This window comes from Saccopteryx leptura, chromosome 2 (genome assembly GCF_036850995.1).
Source record: "Saccopteryx leptura isolate mSacLep1 chromosome 2, mSacLep1_pri_phased_curated, whole genome shotgun sequence".
Lineage (NCBI taxonomy): Eukaryota > Metazoa > Chordata > Mammalia > Chiroptera > Emballonuridae > Saccopteryx > Saccopteryx leptura.
This window is the reverse complement of record NC_089504.1, coordinates 336312965-336330094: the sequence shown is the minus strand read 5'-3', so window position 1 is coordinate 336330094 and position 17130 is coordinate 336312965. Positions and strand designations below refer to the sequence as shown.

The window sequence follows — 17130 nt, the reverse complement described above, 5'->3', positions numbered from 1 at the left end:
TTCAGACTGTAAATTCTATATCTAAACATAAATCTTAAAAAGAGTTCTACAAATTGACAACTTTTGCCCATTAGTAAAAGACTTAAGAATTTCAAAGAGGATAATCAAATAGCTGATAAGCATATGACTAGTGCTCAAAGTCTTTAGTCATTAGAGACATGGAAATTAAAATTACAATGAGATACTACTGTGTACCTACCAAAATGGCTGAAATAAAAAAGACTGACAACCTGACCACAGATGGCACAGTGGATAAAGCATCGACCTGGGACATTGAGCTCCCAGGTTTAAAACCCTGAGGTCACCGGCTTGAGCACAGGGTCACCAACTTGAGCATGGGATCATTGACATGATTCGGTGGTCACTGGCTTGAGCCCAAGGTCACTGGTTTGATCAAGGGGTCATGGGCTCAGCTGAAGCCCTCCTCCCTCAGTCAAGGCACATATGAGAAGCAATTAATGAACAACTAAAAGTATTCAACTACGAGTTGATGCTTCTCATCTCTCTCCCTTCCTGTCTCTTTCTCTTTCTCTCTCTCTCACTTTAAAATAAAAGAAAAAAAAGACGATACCCACCAGTATTGCCAAGGTTATGAATCAACTGAAATGCTTATCATTGCTGGTGAAAGTGAAAATTTGTAAAATCACTTAGGAAAACTTAATTTCTACTAAAGCTAAATATACACTCACACAGTGACCCAGCAATTCTACTCCTTGGTATATTCGAGGCAAATGATTGCGTGTATCTACCAAATGAGCTATACATGAATGTTCATAGCAGTTTTATTCCTAATACCTAGAAATTGGTAAACAACCCAAATGTTGCCAGTGGTACCCTGGGTGAGTATGTTGTATTATATTTCATTCATGTAATAGTGTACTACACATCAGTAAAGAGGATGAAATGCTGATCACATCAACATGGATGTGTGGTTAATAGCCATGTTCTCCCCAAAATAAGCTGTATGTAATCCAAACCATGAGTCTCACAGGCATAACAGTAAATGAAAGAAGCCATACACAATTTGATTCAATTTTTATTAAGTTCAGGGACAGGCAAAATGAATCTATGGTGATGGAAATGATAATATTGGTAACCTCTGAGCAGAAATGGGTTTTGATTGGAAAGGGGTTAGGGGGTCTTCTGGGTTTTTGAAATGCTTAATTTCTTGATCTGGATTTTAACCATGAAATAAGAATTCATCATATTATACACTATGTGTATAAAAATAAATTGAATTATACACTTAGGATTTGTGTACTTTCCTGTATGTTACAACTCTATAAAAAGAATAGTAATAACATAGTCTCTACCTTAAAGAACTTAAAATCTATGGGGGGGGGGGGTTAGACAATAAGCAGGGAGTAGGTCCTTTGCTAAACATGGGATTTAACCCAATTTTATGAAGAGTTTAATTTCTAGTCTATATTTAGGATTGAGATTATTCACAGCAGTTGTATTATTGATAAAGGGCTGACTGAAAAAACTAAGCCATTTCCTGATCATGTCACCAATTTATATTGAATCTTCTAACATCACAGAGGTTAAAATTCTAAAATGTAGTTATAATGTTCATAAGAGATTTGAGAAATGTGCTGAAACACTGTTATTTAAGCTTCAGTTAATTTTTTTTTTTTTTGGGGGGGGTGGGCCATAGTCTTTAATCCTAGCTTACACCCAGCAGGCGAGTAAAAATACACACTGGGCTCCAAAACCCACTCACATTCAGTGCTCACAAAGCCACTGAATTATCCGAGTTTCCTAGAATCAAAGGTTTCTAGCTCACCAGCCTTATTCTCCTCAGTTCCCCATCTCCTTCCTTATCCCAGATACAAACTCTGCACAAACTGGCATCTCACTCAGCACTCCGCCATCTTGGCTGCTTCTCCTGGTTTCCTCCACGTGGCCTCCTTCTGCTCTCTGCTCTGCTCTCTCCTCTAATGATAATCTCAGGAACCAAGAGCCCAGTTCATTTTTAATTAAACAAATATAACTACTTTTTTTGTATTTGAGATCCTTTGAAGGATTGGTGGTATTTGGGGATACTTTGACTCTTTACAGGCATTCTCCTATATTTTCAAATAAGGCTAATGTCACATACTTTATTCCCATAAATAATAGTGGCATCAATAGAGGGACTCGAGCAATTTAAATAGGCAGTCAGAACTGAAGTCTGGAGTTTGAAACTCTGCTACTCTTATTCTCACTTCTGAGATTCCTAGATCATTTCTGCTGGTCTCAGTTCTGTTTGTGCCATCTAGAAACACTGGAATGCCATTCTCTGATAACATTTTGAGGTAGAACAGGAGTGAAAAACAACAGGCGGTTTAAAAATTCCATACAGAGTTTCAAATATTTCACCTTCGAAGCTAACAATCACAACTAAATGCTTTAGTGCAAATTTCTAACCCTCTTTTATGGCTTTTCTACCAAAAGCCTCCTCAAATTTGTAGTAAGAAAGCCTCCTTCTTTTCTATCAAGGTTTAAATGTGTGGTTGTCACTTTCCTGTAGATAACCTCTAATTATAGCAGATAGATGTGAAGTGTGAAATAGCTTTGTCTAATGGACGCCGTCATTCCCTGCATTCTGTTTTCCTGCAAGACGGATGTGTGTTGTTGAGATACAGAATTTAGAGTCCGAAAGATGTCAAATAAAACGCTAATTTCTAACTTCCTTCCCAGGTATCAAATATTTATGTTAAAAATTGTTCTATCACATAAATAAATTTATGTGTATTTGTGCCACCAGCTAATTATAGGTTTTTTAAAAATATAGAAATTAAAATAATTTATCTTTCATATGATAAAAATTACTCTTTGAAGAAACTAGAAAATCTGTTATTTTGCAAACAAATTTATACCAAAGTTCTAAGTGTAAACATTTTAATTCAGAAAGGAAAGATAGATCATCTATCTGATAAACATTTAAACTATTTTAAAACCTTTATGTTCAACTGGTTTTAAATGAGTGAAGGTTTTTTCATTACAGAAGGTTTTAGTTTAATTTAAAATTTTAAAGTGAGAAGTGCTTGACTTAAAAAAAATAACCTTTAAAATGAACAAGATTTCATCCACAAGTAAATTGCAAGGGGAAATGAAGAAAGGGAGAAGAAATCTGTAAGTTAAAACTTAAAATAAACAAATCAACCATAACATGTAAATCTTATTTCACTCCTGATTTATACTAACAGACATTTTTTTCTAATTTTATTTATTTATTTTTTTTTTACAGAGACAGTGAGTCAGAGAGAGGGATAGACAGGGACAGACAGACAGGAACAGAGAGAGATGAGCAGCATCAGTCATTAGTTTTTCATTGCACATTGCAACACCTTAGTTGTTCATTGATTGCTTTCATATTTGTGCTTTGACCGCGGGCCTTCAGCAAACCGAGTAACTCCTTGCTGGAGCCAGTGACCTTGGGTTCAAGCTGGTGGGCTTTTGCTCAAACCAGATGAGCCCGCGCTCAAGCTGGTAACCTCGAGGTCTCAAACCTGGGTCCTCTGCATCCCAGTCCGATGCTCTATCCACTGCGCCACCGCCTGGTCAGGCACTAACAGACCTTTTTTTTTTTTTTTTTTTTTTTTTTTTACTAACAGACATTTTTAAAATTGATTTTTCAGACAGAGAGAGATAAGAAGCATCAACTCATAGTTGCTTCACTTTAGTTGTTCATTGATTGCTTCTCATATGTGCTTGAGCCAGTGACCCCTGGATCAAGCCAGTGACCTTTGGGCTCAAGCCAGTGACCTTGGGATCATATCAGTGATTCTGCACTCAAGCCAATGACCTCAGGGTTTCAAACTAGATTCCTCAGCATCCAGAATTGACGCTCTATCCACTGTACTACCACCAGGCAGGCTAGACTAACAAACTTTATTTTTTCTTTTTAGGTGAGAGGAGGGGAGATAGTGAGGCAGATTCCCACATGTGCCCTGACTGGGATCCACCCGTCAACCTTGTTTGGGGTCGATGCTCGAGTACTGAGCTATTTTTAGCACTGAGGCTGATGTACTTGGACCAACCGAGCTATCCTCAGCACCCAGGGCCACGCTCAAACCAATCTAGCCACTGGCTGTGGGAGGGGAAGAGGGAGAGAAGGGTGAGAGGGAGGGGGAGAGAAGTAGATGATCACTTCTCCTGTGTGCCCTTACTGGGAATCGAACACAGGATGTTCATATGCCGGGCAGACGCTCTATCCACTGAGCCGCTGGCCAGGGCCACAGTCTTTTTTAAAAAAGAAAATTGGAGCCTGACCTGTGATGGTGCAGTGGATAAAGCATCACCCTGGAATGTTTAGGGTTGCCAGTTTGAAACCCCAGAAGTAGCATTGGTAGTATGCTGCTTTTAAAAAGGACTATTATGAGTTGATGGTTCTCACTCCTTCCTCCTCCTCTCACTCTCTCTCTCCTCTCTCTAAAAATCAATAAATCTTAGGAATAAAAGAAAATTGGATATTTGAGGACTGCATATTTGATGGTATTGAAGGATTATGCATACATATGCAGTAGATTGGTCATTTGTTTATTTTTATCCTTAATAAAATGTATTAATTCAGTTCAAAAAATAAAAGACATTACATTTTAAAATTTGATAGTTATAAATATATTTTTTAAAGTTTTTATCTTTTAGAAATACTTGCTGATGTATAGCTGAAATAAACCTAGTATTTCCTTCAAAATTATGTAGGGACAGTAGATGAAACAAGATGGCCTTGTATAGATAACTAATAAGTTTACATGAATATTTACATGGTTACATGAGTATTCTTTATACTCTCCTGCCCACTTTTATGTGTTTAGAATTCTCTATAATAAAAATTTTTTTCTTAATAAACTAAAGATCAGAAAATTTGAATTGTACCACCTTACAGTTTACTTCCTATTAAACAATTTCTTCCATATTCTTTGAGCCTGGTATGTCTCATTGGCCAGATATGTTCAGATTCTTAGACATAACATGGTGGCATTGAAAGAGTAGTCAGTCAGCTGGTAGGGGAAGGAGGCCTATTATGTTTCGATGGTAGAAGTAACATTGGTAGTATGCTGCTTTTAAAAAGGACTGGATTTCAAATATATCTTAAAGTCTTTATTCCCCCATCCTTGTGGCTTTTTTTTTTTTTTTTTTTGACTTGGAATAAAATTCAAAATGCTGTACATAATTTGAATGTTTGGTTAACTATTTGTTCATATGTTTAATGCCTCCCTCTTCCCTAGTCATGGGAGCAGAAATATCAGTTTTGTTCATTGTAATCTAAGAGCCTGCCACAGTGCCTGCCAGATAAAATTATTAAACATTTTTTGAACAGAGAAATAAAGGAATGAATGCTAGTTATGGCTCCTCATGCTCTGAGAGCAATACCGATTATTAAAAATAGGGCACTTCTTTATAACACTCTCATATGCAGTGTTTCTGGTAGAATACAATATAACCCAGTAGCCTCTCATTTGGTTTAGGTAGAATTATCTTTAGGTAGTAAGTTTACAAACCTATCTTAATGTTTAGTACTATGTTTCTTGACTGATCAATTTAGTTACTCTTAGTGGACAATTGTACCTAAGCTTTAAATCATTAAAACGTCAATACAATAGTATTTGCTTGCATTTATGTCATATGTTGTTTCCTTTTTAGTTCTCTAAATTTTACTTTTTTTTTTCCTTTTCTCAGGTACTCTCTGCCCTTGACATACTCCAACCTCCACACATTGACTATTTTGAAGAAATGTATCCTAACCAGGGAATGTGAAAGAAGGGGGACAGTATTTTAATTAACTTGTTCTTCTAGCACCTTTCGAGGTTTATGCCTTAAAGTGTATTAAATCTCATTCTTGCAGTGGTTGAGCACCTGGACCAGGTAATTTTGAAATCCCAAATATCTGACAGCTTAGTATTATCAATATATCCTGAGTGGTATTACCACAAAAAAGGACTTCTGAGCAGATATTTTGCTTAATTTGCACACAGCCTTATAAAATAGGTTATTACCATCCCCATTTTGCAGATGTAACCAGGGAGGCAGCTGTGTTACAGTGGAACTCAATAAGGTGCTCTTGTCACTAGACAACAACTGCTTGTGATCCAAGAGAAAAATATAGCCCCTTTTTTTCTACCATTTGGGGTAAAGTGAAAACTAAAAAGATAATTTAAGTTAAATGTCCCAAGTGCCTTGGAATAAGTACAGGGATGATGTTGATGGTAGTAGCCGTCACGTCGGTATTTATCAGATGCGAGGCACAGTTCTAAATTGACACATACGAGTTCATTTAATCTCTGTAACAGCCACCTGGGGAAGGTATTGTGATTATCCCCATTTAACAGAAGAGGAAATTGAGGCACAACAGATTTGTAAAAGACTTGACCAAGATCACAAAGCTAGTAAGTGTTGGGATTGAGGTTCAATTCCAGGCAGTCTGATTATGTAATCTTGGTTTCAACCCTACGTATATAATTCTGTCAGAATAGAGGCTTTAACATTCTCCTATCACTACTACAGTTAATGTGTAAAATTGGTATGTTAGGTATCATAGATAATAATAAACTATAAAGTAGTGCGTGGAAATAGCTCCTGGGACGGTGCATGGGGAAAGAAACAAAGTATAAATTAGCCCATTTGACATTCCTAGGCAAAACATCATCATTTACCATTCTGTACTTAATTTCGTAACACTTTTAAGTGAAAGACAGGAAATCCTAAATCATTGAATTCAGTGAGCTCATGATGGTACTGTTTATTTACTCAAGGCTTTTTATTAACACTAGGCCTGTGACTCAGAATGGAAACCAATATAATAGCAAGATACTTTTTCTGATCATTGAGCAGTGAGCTAAATGAAAATCTCATTTTTACACAGATAGTAGGTAATTCCATACTAGACAATTATCTTTTATAATTTCCTTAGTAACTGGGAACAATTAAGAGTTTTTCAAAGAAAAAGAACAGCTAAACTGACTAGGAAGCTGTTGTAAAGTGATAGAATTGTCAGTGATCAACATTGCTGAGATGTTTTGATCTAATAGATCAAAAGCTCTTGAATACTGTAATCCTTAATGATATTTTAACCCATAAATCTCTTATGGAATTAATCTCTTTGTAACGGGTTAAGTCAGTGGACTTGGGGTACTCCAGCCCTGCCCACTCCAGAGAAAGGATTGACTCTTGACTCTCTTCTGGCTGGTAAGAGTATCTTTCTATACCTGAGATCTGGGCCATACCAGAGGGTTCTGAACACCCATTTTTACAAAAAGTACAAAATTAACCTAAAGATAAAAGTGAGAAAGATCTTTTCTCAACTATATGTCAGAATTGAGAGAGTTCTTTTCTCTTCCACTATATGTCAGTAGTAGCAACTGAGGAGAAAGCATTAATGATTCCTTTAGTTGGTGGGAAAGAAACCCACATACTAGAAGACATTCCTATGAGTGTGTACTGTCTACTCTTTCTGCCTCTTTGAAAATAAAGTTGCTGACACCAAACCTTGAAATTAGAAATCCTCTTTATTAAATAAGAATTTTACTGTACTGTAGGCTGCGTTGGAGGGTCCCCAGGATCACCCTCAGGTTCAGTGACTTGCTGAAAGAACTCAGAGGACCCAGGAAAGCTGTTCTACTTTGTGGGTAGAGATTAAAATCAGCAAAGGAAAAAAGGTGCATACGACAGAGTTCAGGACAAATTAGGCACAAAGTTCTAGTTATTCTCACCTGGTGGAATCGCACAGATAGTTCTTAATTCTCTCAGCAACAATGTATGACAACACAGCAGATGTCAACCAGGGAAGTTCACATGAGCTTTGGAGTCCAGAGTTTTTACTGGATGTCAGTCAGGTAGGGATAGAGCACCCAAGGAACTGACCTTAGCTACTCAGTCTCCAGCCCTCCACCCTTCTCTGCACCCAGAGTTTAAACTAATACCAAGACCCCAAGCAAACAAAAACAGGTGTACACCATAAATCACATTGTTAACATAAACTGTGTTGTGTGGCCAAAGCCCCAGGTATACTAAGATACTCTTATGAGGCAGGATATTGCAGGGGCACAAAGGTTATTTTCCAGAAGCCAGTCAGGGACCAGTCCTAAAGACTTTCAGAATGTGTAGGATTTGGGTAGTCCAGATCTGCTGCATTAACCCTTTGGTTGCCTGTAGGCCTTCTGTGGGGAAAGAGTGTTTTCATATAAGATAATTAGTGAATATGGGTGAATTTAGTAAATGCCAAATATATTTAGGTCCTCTTCACTGGACACTTAGCTAGTTCATTATATATACTTTCTATGTTATAGTTCAAGCAAGAATTGTTCATATCAGGTATTAGTTTTGTGTACTTGCATTTGTCATTCCTTTAAAAACGTTATATGTACTTCTATAAGCTAAGAGTTCTCAATTGCTTCTTATTATTGACCATAACTTAATTGAGACTGGGAGATCCTTGATTCATTATTATTTTAAATACTTGCAGAGCAGAGGAAAAGTTACACAGTTATGATTTAAAACCATGAGTGGCATAGGTGTTATATAGTAGCTGTTGGTAGCTGATTTCATCCCATTTCATTAGTTAGCAGAATGTTTCTATGAAGTTCCTCTCCCCAAAATTGTTCTTGAATGTTTAAATGAAACTTTACCATTAAATATTTATCACCCTCTGGTACATCATTTACTTACATGTGTTACTTTTTTATTTTTTTACCATCAGGTTTAAAAATTGGCACTTGTTTTCACAGTACTTAGATGGCTACAGATGGAAAATCCATCTTTCAAACCTAAACCTCAATATTCTTTTTTTCTCTGGTATAGTTTTGTATAATTTTTGGCTTTATAGTGAATGATGCGCAGAATAAAAAAGATTTTCCAGTGGTGGTGCCATTTAGAAAACACTGAATCCTTTTAACATTAAAAAAAAAATTAAACCTATAGCTGCCAAAGGATTATAAAAACATTTTAGGAAGACATGATTTAGCTTGGAGTACAGACACTAAAAATGTGTTTTTAAATGGAAATGTGAGAAATGCTATGCCTGACTAGACGGCACAGTGGATAAAGCATTGACCTGGGTCACTGAGGACTTAGGTTTGAAATTCCGAGGTCGCTGGCTTGAGAGCGGGATTGCTGGCTTGAGCGTGGGATTGTAGACATGACCCCATGGTCACTGGCTTGAGCAATGGGTCACTGGCTTGGCTGGAGCCCCCCAGTCAAGGCACGTATGAGAAATCAATCAATGAACAACTAAAAGTGCCGCAACTACGAGTTGATACTTCTCATATCTCTTCCTGTCTGTCTGTCCCTCTCTCTGTCTCTCGCTTAAAAAAAAAGTAATGCCTTAGTTACATATATGCTTTGCCTTTGCTGATTATTTTAATACCCTGTGTGGGAATTTTCTATGTCCTATGCTTTTTAAATACAAATATGATGTAACCAAAGTTGTTTTCCTTCATTTCCACCTGAAAAATAAGACAACTTAATACATAAAGTACAAAACTATTGAAAATTTAATAGGATATCAAGGTACTATTTGATTTCAACTTTATATGTTATCCATCTGTGTCAGCAGCTTCCCCTGGTAGTATCTCAGAAAGAAAAATGGCATATGTATTACATTTGGTTGCAGATGATGCATTTGTTTTAATTGGAAGATTGTTGTGTCCTTGCAGATTTTAGAATGGGTAATGTTTTGAGTTTTCAATATGTGACCATGGAATTGTTCTTTAAAGAAACTTTTTGAGATCTGTTTGAGGCTCTGTCATTTTAGTTAAAGTCTTAAGTATATTGCTTTGCATCTAATGAATGTGCTAATACTTAGTTGACAAAGGAATCAGTTCATAGGGTCAAAAATATATATTTGTTATATTATTTAAGTTGTAAATGGAAAAAATTAATCTTAAGTAATTTTCCATTGTACATATAATATCACATCATTACATTTTTTTCTACGATGAGAAAATTGGGATGTTAATATTGCATATGTAACTTTTAGTAGACAAATATTTTAAACCAGATGTCTTTAAAATTAATTGAATAGTTAATACTGTAGAAAAACCTGAGGTTTGTGAACATTTTAATGTCATTGAGTATACAATAAAAGTGTCAGTTAATTATATCTTTCTCTGAAAATCATAATGGAATTGATTACAAAATAACTCCTTAAGCAAGTTTTAAAAAGCTAACATCTAGATTATAGCTGTTTACAAATCTACCTACAGTATGCAACAGATTTGGCAGGAGTCCGGGATCGGAAGAGCAGTAAATTCTACCCGGATCTCTCTATATACAGCTTTTTTGTGTTTTCATATTTTTTAAATCTAATATATCCACCTAGAAAATATATAAATATATTCTTTAATAATTAAGAAAGATTATATTTTTTTCTGAGCTGAAATTTTATCTTGCCAAAGGATTGCATTATTCATTTTACATTTTGAGTTTCTACTTGGAAATCTGTATGAAAACAGTTTGGCACTTAATTACCTTGAGTCTACTGAAATTTAATCCCCCAAAAAACTAGTTCTAATTGTTTGATTGGAAAATATTATTTATCATGCTTTAGTCAGGATTATGGACTCTACATAAATAATCCCCTTCCCAGAAAGTACTGGATGCCAACTGGATTGGAAATACAAATTTGACTTGCTTTGGGAAAAACTTACTTTTAACTTGAGAGTATTTTCTAGAGATGAATATACAGTAGGTGGTACAGGTCTTCTGTGCTAGAAGCAATTACAACCTTAAACTAATGGGAATGAGAATTCTAATGGAGTGACCATGTGTCCCAGTTTGCCTGGCTCCTGGATATTACTTAATGTCTTTTTTTTTTTTTTTTTTTTTTGTATTTTTCTGAAGCTGGAAACGGGGAGGCAGTCAGACTCCCACATGCGCCAGACAGGGATCCACCCGGCATGCCCACCAGGGGGCGATGCTCTGCCCATCCAGGGCATCACTCTATTGTGACCAGAGCCACTCTAGCGCCTGGGACAGAGGCCACAGAGCCATCCCCAGCGCCCGGGCCATCTTTTTGCTCCAATGGAGCCTCGGCTGCGGGAGGGGAAGAGAGAGACAGAGAGGAAGGAGAGGGGGAGGGGTGGAGAAGCAGATAGGCGTTTCTCCTGTGTGCCCTGGCTGGGAATCGAACCTGGGACTTCCGCATGCCAGGCCAACGCACTACCACGGAGCCAACCGGCCAGGGCACCTAATGTCTTAATACAATAAGTTCTTCCTTTCACTTTCAAAAGTGTCCCTATTTGGATAATAGATTTGGCTTGTGCATGCAATATTTAAAGAGGAATGTCTTGTCATAAAGGCAGTGAAGGAACTTACATGGTTCAGCCAGTTAGAGTCCTTGGTAGGCAGTCATGTAGCTTGCGGCTCTCCAGATGCAGTAGTTTAATTGATAGTATTATACACTATATTTTATAGCAACATTTTATAACTTAAAGAGTATACAATATATGCTTCCCTGGTGCTATAAAATAGTTCTAGGAGTCAGTGACGAGCTAAGAACAAAAATTAAAAAGAAATGTGTATATGCATATGCATTCTTTCTGCAGCAGCAGTACCAGGAAGGACCAGAAATCTGCATTCTAAGAGCTTTAGAGATTGCCATATTGTTAGAATTTTCACTTATTTCATAAACATAAGCAGCAACTATTTTCCTAAAACCAGGAACTTTAAGTTTTGCTCACTATTTTTGAAATGTACTCACTGTTCGTCTAACATATAGTAGGTACTAAATATTTTTAAATTAATGAATAAGGTAATCATTGCCCTTCAGGTGTGTAATCTAGTGAGAGATACAATCATATAATTATCATCTAGCTTGGAAAGTATAGCAGTAGAAAGAATCTGCATATTCTGAGAGCACTGGAGTCCTAATTTTCACTCCTTTTCATTTTAGTTTCCAAGCTGGATTACTTGGAAAGTATTTGATGATTTAAAAAAATTTTTTTTTCACTTTTCCACTGTCTCTTAATTTTGGCTCCTTACCACTGAAGCCTAGGAGAGAAATGCAGAAAAAGGCAAAACAAAGGAAAAGTTGCAGAACAATCCAAGAACAGCTGAATTCTTTATTTTAACCACCACTTAGTCAATATCTCCTCAACCTTATTTAGCCAAACATTCAGCATTGCCATGTATATAATGGATACAGAGATGAATTGTTCCTTTGCTTAATATTTTTTTCCATTTAATGTGTTCAGGCAATGTTCTAAATACTTTAGTCTTATCCCCATTTTACAGATGAAGAAACTATACCTCAGAGAGGTAAGTAACTTGTCCAAGGTCTGTTTGGAAATATCAGTGCTGGGATTAGAACCCATGTTGCCTGGTCCCATGGGCCAGACGTGCTCTTAACCTACTGCTGCCTTTTAATGCTTTCCCTCAAGAAGAATGCAGTCTGTAGACAAGACAGATACAAAGAAATAACTGTCATATATGGCAGAATGTGCCAAAAGAAGGTAGGTGGGAGGTGTGAGACTTTTAAAAGATTTCTGGCATCAAAAACAATAAGACTTTGTGGAGGGAAAGGCATTTCAGAAGAGTATGAAAGGATGAGAAGGATTTGGGTGGGAGCACTGAGGAGGATGGCTATTCCACATGAACAGAGTAAGTATCAGGAGCATCTTTTAGGGAATGGCAAATTATCCAGTTGACTATAGTTTAGCATGCATGAAAAATGAGAAGTTAAACTATTAGGTCCAAGTCAAGGAAGGCCTTGAATGTTGAACTGAGGAAATTCATTTTTATTTGGTAGACCTATGAAAGCCCAGTGACAGATGTGTTGTTGTAAGGAATATGACAATTAAAAATTAAAGAGTTTCTGTTGGGGATGATAAAGTTCTAGAATCAGATAGTGGTGATAGTTGCACAGTATTGTGAATGTACTTAATGCCACTGAACTGTATATGTAAAAGTGTTCAAAATGGGCCCTGGCTGGTTGCTCAGTGGATAGTGTCGGCCTAGCATATGAACATCCCAGGTTCGATTCCCAGTCAGGGCACACAGGAGAAGCGACCATCTGCTTCTCCCCCACCCCCCTTCTCTCCCTCTTCTCCTCCCACAGCCAACCTCATTGGTTCAAGCTTGGCCCCGGGCACTGAGGATAGCTCTGTAGGAGCTCATCAGCCTTGGGTGCTAAAAGTAGCTCAGTATGGAATACTGAGCATTGACCCCAGACTGGGTTGCCAGGAGGATCCCAGTTGGGGCACATGCAGGAGTCTGCCTCACTGTTTCCCCTCTTTTCAACTTAAGAAAAAAATGGTTAAAATGGTAAATTTTATGTTATGTATGTTCTACCACAGTTAAAAAAAATTTATTTTTAACACTTTAACAAGGACTTGTCTCGGGATAATAGGTAGTGACTCTTATGAAAGGAAAACAGAAGGATTCTTGGCAGTTGATTAGGACTTCTTTAGCCTTGTACTGAACAGCCTGGGTTTTGATGTTGATGACTGGTTGGGTTGGGTATTTTAGGAGATGAAGAAATCTGGTGGGTAACTTTGAATGTATCATTGGCCACAATAGAAGAGAAGCAATTGAATCAGGAGAGAATTTGGGTACTATGAGAAAGAGGAGAAGTGAGATCTAAAGACTGAATGTTGCAATGAAAGTAAAGAGCAGGTTCAAGGGTAGCAGGAGTTCAGTTAAAATGAGGTTGTATTCCAGAAAGGAATTTGCAGTTAGAAAAGTAGTAATTGCTTTGAGATATAATTTAGAGCCATGCTTTGAAGTGGATGAGGTAGAATAATAATGAAAGTCCTTAGAGTTCCGATGCATAAGAAACTGAGGAATAGAGATTCTCTACCCTGGCTTGACATTAAAGTCACCTAGAGAGCTTTTTTAAAAATGCAGATGCACAGATCCTACATCCAAGAGATCTGGATTTTGATTGGTTTGAGTTGTATCCTAGGCATCAATAGTATTTTTTTCTAAGTTTCCCTCAGTGATCTTAATGTGCCTTCAGAGTTGGGATCCACTAGGCCAAAGAACTGGAGTATCAGCATAAATGTTGAAGTTTTCAGTTGCCACCTAAGGGACTTTGTACAAATATAAGCCAGCTGCTTGTGTCATCTAGCTAAGATTGGGATTGTTATAAAGGCTGCTAGACAGACAAGGGGAAGAGACCATGGAATTAGTTTCTGATATGTGTTTTTCTAAGGCGATGTCTTAGAGTAGCCCTGGGACCAAACACAGCCTGAAGAAAGGGTAGGAGAGAAGGAAGCAGCTTACTCCTGCCCTGCTTCTCAGCTCTTTAAATGGAGAGAGACCATGTTCCCCATAATCATGTTCATGTTCTTCATATAAATCTATTATAAATGCTTTGTGACAACCAAATTAGCTGTGATTGATCTACAGATCTTTAAAAATCTCAAGACCTAATTCATCTTCTGTTTAAGCTTTAAGAAACTCAGAATATATCATATTTTAGGCAAAAGCTTCTAACTTTATTTTCATTCTGACACATCCACAGTGGAAAGGGCAGGATTCATAATGAGGTTTCAAAAGTTTAAGGCTATATGTGTTTTTGACTCAGAGCCTTGAGCTAATCAACCCAAACTCTGCTTCATTCATTCTTTGGATGGTGAGTTTTTGAACTTACAGTAGAGTCTTTAAGTCATGCATTTAAACTGAGGCATATGCAACATGCTTTTTTTTTTACATTAAAAGATAGTTCATTTAGTTAGTTCATGCCCAATTCCATTCATTTAGCTTATTTTCCAGAGTGAGACTGAGAGTGAGAATCAAGAATATTCTATTCCCTCAGGTAATTTCAGCTCCTATAGGCTTCCCACAGTGAGAGCATGTCACCAAACTGAGTGTGATGCTGGTATTTAAGAGCCATACTTGAACACAAGCCCTCTGTTTCATAAGGGGTTCAGTCACAGAAAGCAGCACTGTTCCTCAATACCAGAGAACACAATATTATTGAATTTAATGATAGTTTGATATATTGATCCCCAACATAGCATCTTCCCAGATGATTATTTGTGGTACTCAATGTTTGTTTTATGCCCTAACTTTAGAACTGTACTCTCAGGAAAGACATACCAGCAAGTACTATAAAGTACAAGAGCCATTGATGATATTCTCAAGGAGTTCATGTTTCAATGGAGATGACTGACAATTTTCAAATAATTATATACCAGGTAATCAGTTTTACAATAGAGATAGTAACCAAATTTTCTTAAGTAGAAAAAACTGTTCTTCCATCTCCCACCCCTCAAAAAAAGGGAGTTTGGAAGACTGATCTGGAAGATATAATTTTCATAGAATAAGACATTTTCACTAGTCTTCCTATATCCATAGAGATCAATATTTCCAGTGTGTTCTTATTTTTTCACAAAATTTTAGGCAGTATCTGATTTCTATTTGTGGGTCCATATAACCCTTTTTGCATAGCTGTTGTAATTAAATAGCAGTGGGGAACAATTCTAATATGTGGTGCATACAAGAACATTTATTCCATAAATGTTAGGAAGTAGGGACTGAACAAATGGATAAAGCATTATGGCAAATCTTACATCTTTTGTGGAGAAGCAGATGGGCGCTTCTCCTGTGTGCCCTGGCCAGGAATCAAACCCGGGACTTCCACACGCTGGGCTGACACTCTACCACTAGCTAACTGGCCAGGGCCCAAATCTTACATCTTTTTTTCCAGCTTTATTGGGATATAATTGACATATAACATAGCTAATATGTGGACAGAGAAGGCAGCTCCCTTAAAGTGGACCACCATTTTATTTTGTCTCTTCTTAACTGCCATAAAAAATACTCAGAAACAGCCTGACCAGGTGATGGTGCAGTAAATAGAGTGTTGGCCTAGAACACAGAGGACCCAGGTTCAAAACCCCGAGGTTGCTGGCTTGAGTGTGGGGTCGCTGGCTTGAGCACGGGGTCGCTGGCCTGAGCACGGAGTTGCTTGCTTGAGGGTTGGATGATAGACATGACCCCAAGGTCGCTGGCTTGAGCAAGGGGTCACTGGCTTGGCTCCAGTCAAGGCACGTATGAGAAAGTAATCAATGCAGGTGCTACAACAAAAAATCAATGCTTCTCATCTCCCTTCCTGTCTTCTGTCTCTCTCTCTTTTCTCCTGCTAAAAAAAAAATGTACTCAGAAACAGACTTCTCTGATATTCCTCTCCTAGATTCTTCTTCGTGGTTTTTGTTCTCTTTATATTTTGAATCCTCTCTGCCCTTCATAACTGTTCCTTTTTAATAACTTTTGTCTTTTAAAATCCTCAACCAAAAATGAATTTCACTGGTAACAGGTAGCACTGGGTAGGTATGGAAGCATCGATAGTTTGGCATGTTGAGAAGTTAGTCCTTCCTTCAGAAGTGGTATACCACTGATAGTAATCTACTTTTGCTTTTAATGACATCGTTCTTGCAGCTTTACAGTAGACTGAAGTAAATTGCTCTCAAATTCTGTTGGGCAGAAGGACATTTGAAACCAGATTGTCTGGACACAGAAGTAAGTTTTTCACCAATAAAAAAGGGTGGGTAGGTTTAATTTGAGGGCTCATTATATATTGGACAAAGCGTTAAGATGTGTTGTTTTGGCAGAAAGAAGCATGATGCGGTTTCTTTCTAGTAGTAGAATTGATTTTTCTTTCTGTCAGTTTTAAATTGCAATTAAAAGTAGTTTTAATTTTTTTAATTTTTGACATTAATTATTTACTTTAAAAAGAAAGGGAATTTGCTTTTGCCTGGGAAAGAGATTTTTGTATTCAAACATTTTAACAATGTGACCTTTTATTTCATTGATTTCTATAGAGAAGCACGGGCATGCTTCAGAAAAGGTCAGTGATTCTAATTGAAGCACACGTGGATTTCTTCTAGTTGCAAAGGCGCCCATCCTTTCTGTTGCAAAGAAGTTGATGAGATTTAGGGCTGACCACTTGTTACAAGAGAAAGCAATTCTCTATGTAATGCATTGCTATTTTTCTTTCACATGGAAAGCATTGTTTGAAATCAACAATATCCATAAACCTGGTTTTCATCATCCATGCTATTTAATGCCTTCATTTTTATTTCAGAGGCAGTTACATATCTGAGATCTAGGTTGAAATTTCCATCCTCTGTGGACCAGATTTTGGAAGGAAAATGTGTGAGGAAAGAGGTACTATTAAGTCTCATATATTTATGGTTGTGAGAT

General features: G+C 37.2%; 1 protein-coding gene across 2 annotated transcripts in view; it reads left to right on the top strand.

Moving 5' to 3' along the window:
• Nucleotides 1-17130, top strand: part of NLK (nemo like kinase) — a 170300-nt gene that overhangs the window by 105783 nt on the left and 47387 nt on the right. For both annotated transcript variants that reach the window (XR_010748893.1, XM_066363739.1), the window contains exon 3: nucleotides 5668-5723. Coding sequence is in view for 1 of the 2 variants with exons in the window: in XM_066363739.1 (XP_066219836.1) it covers nucleotides 5668-5723 (56 nt within the window). In the remaining variant the exon portion in view is untranslated. The remainder of the gene's footprint in view (nucleotides 1-5667; nucleotides 5724-17130) is intronic.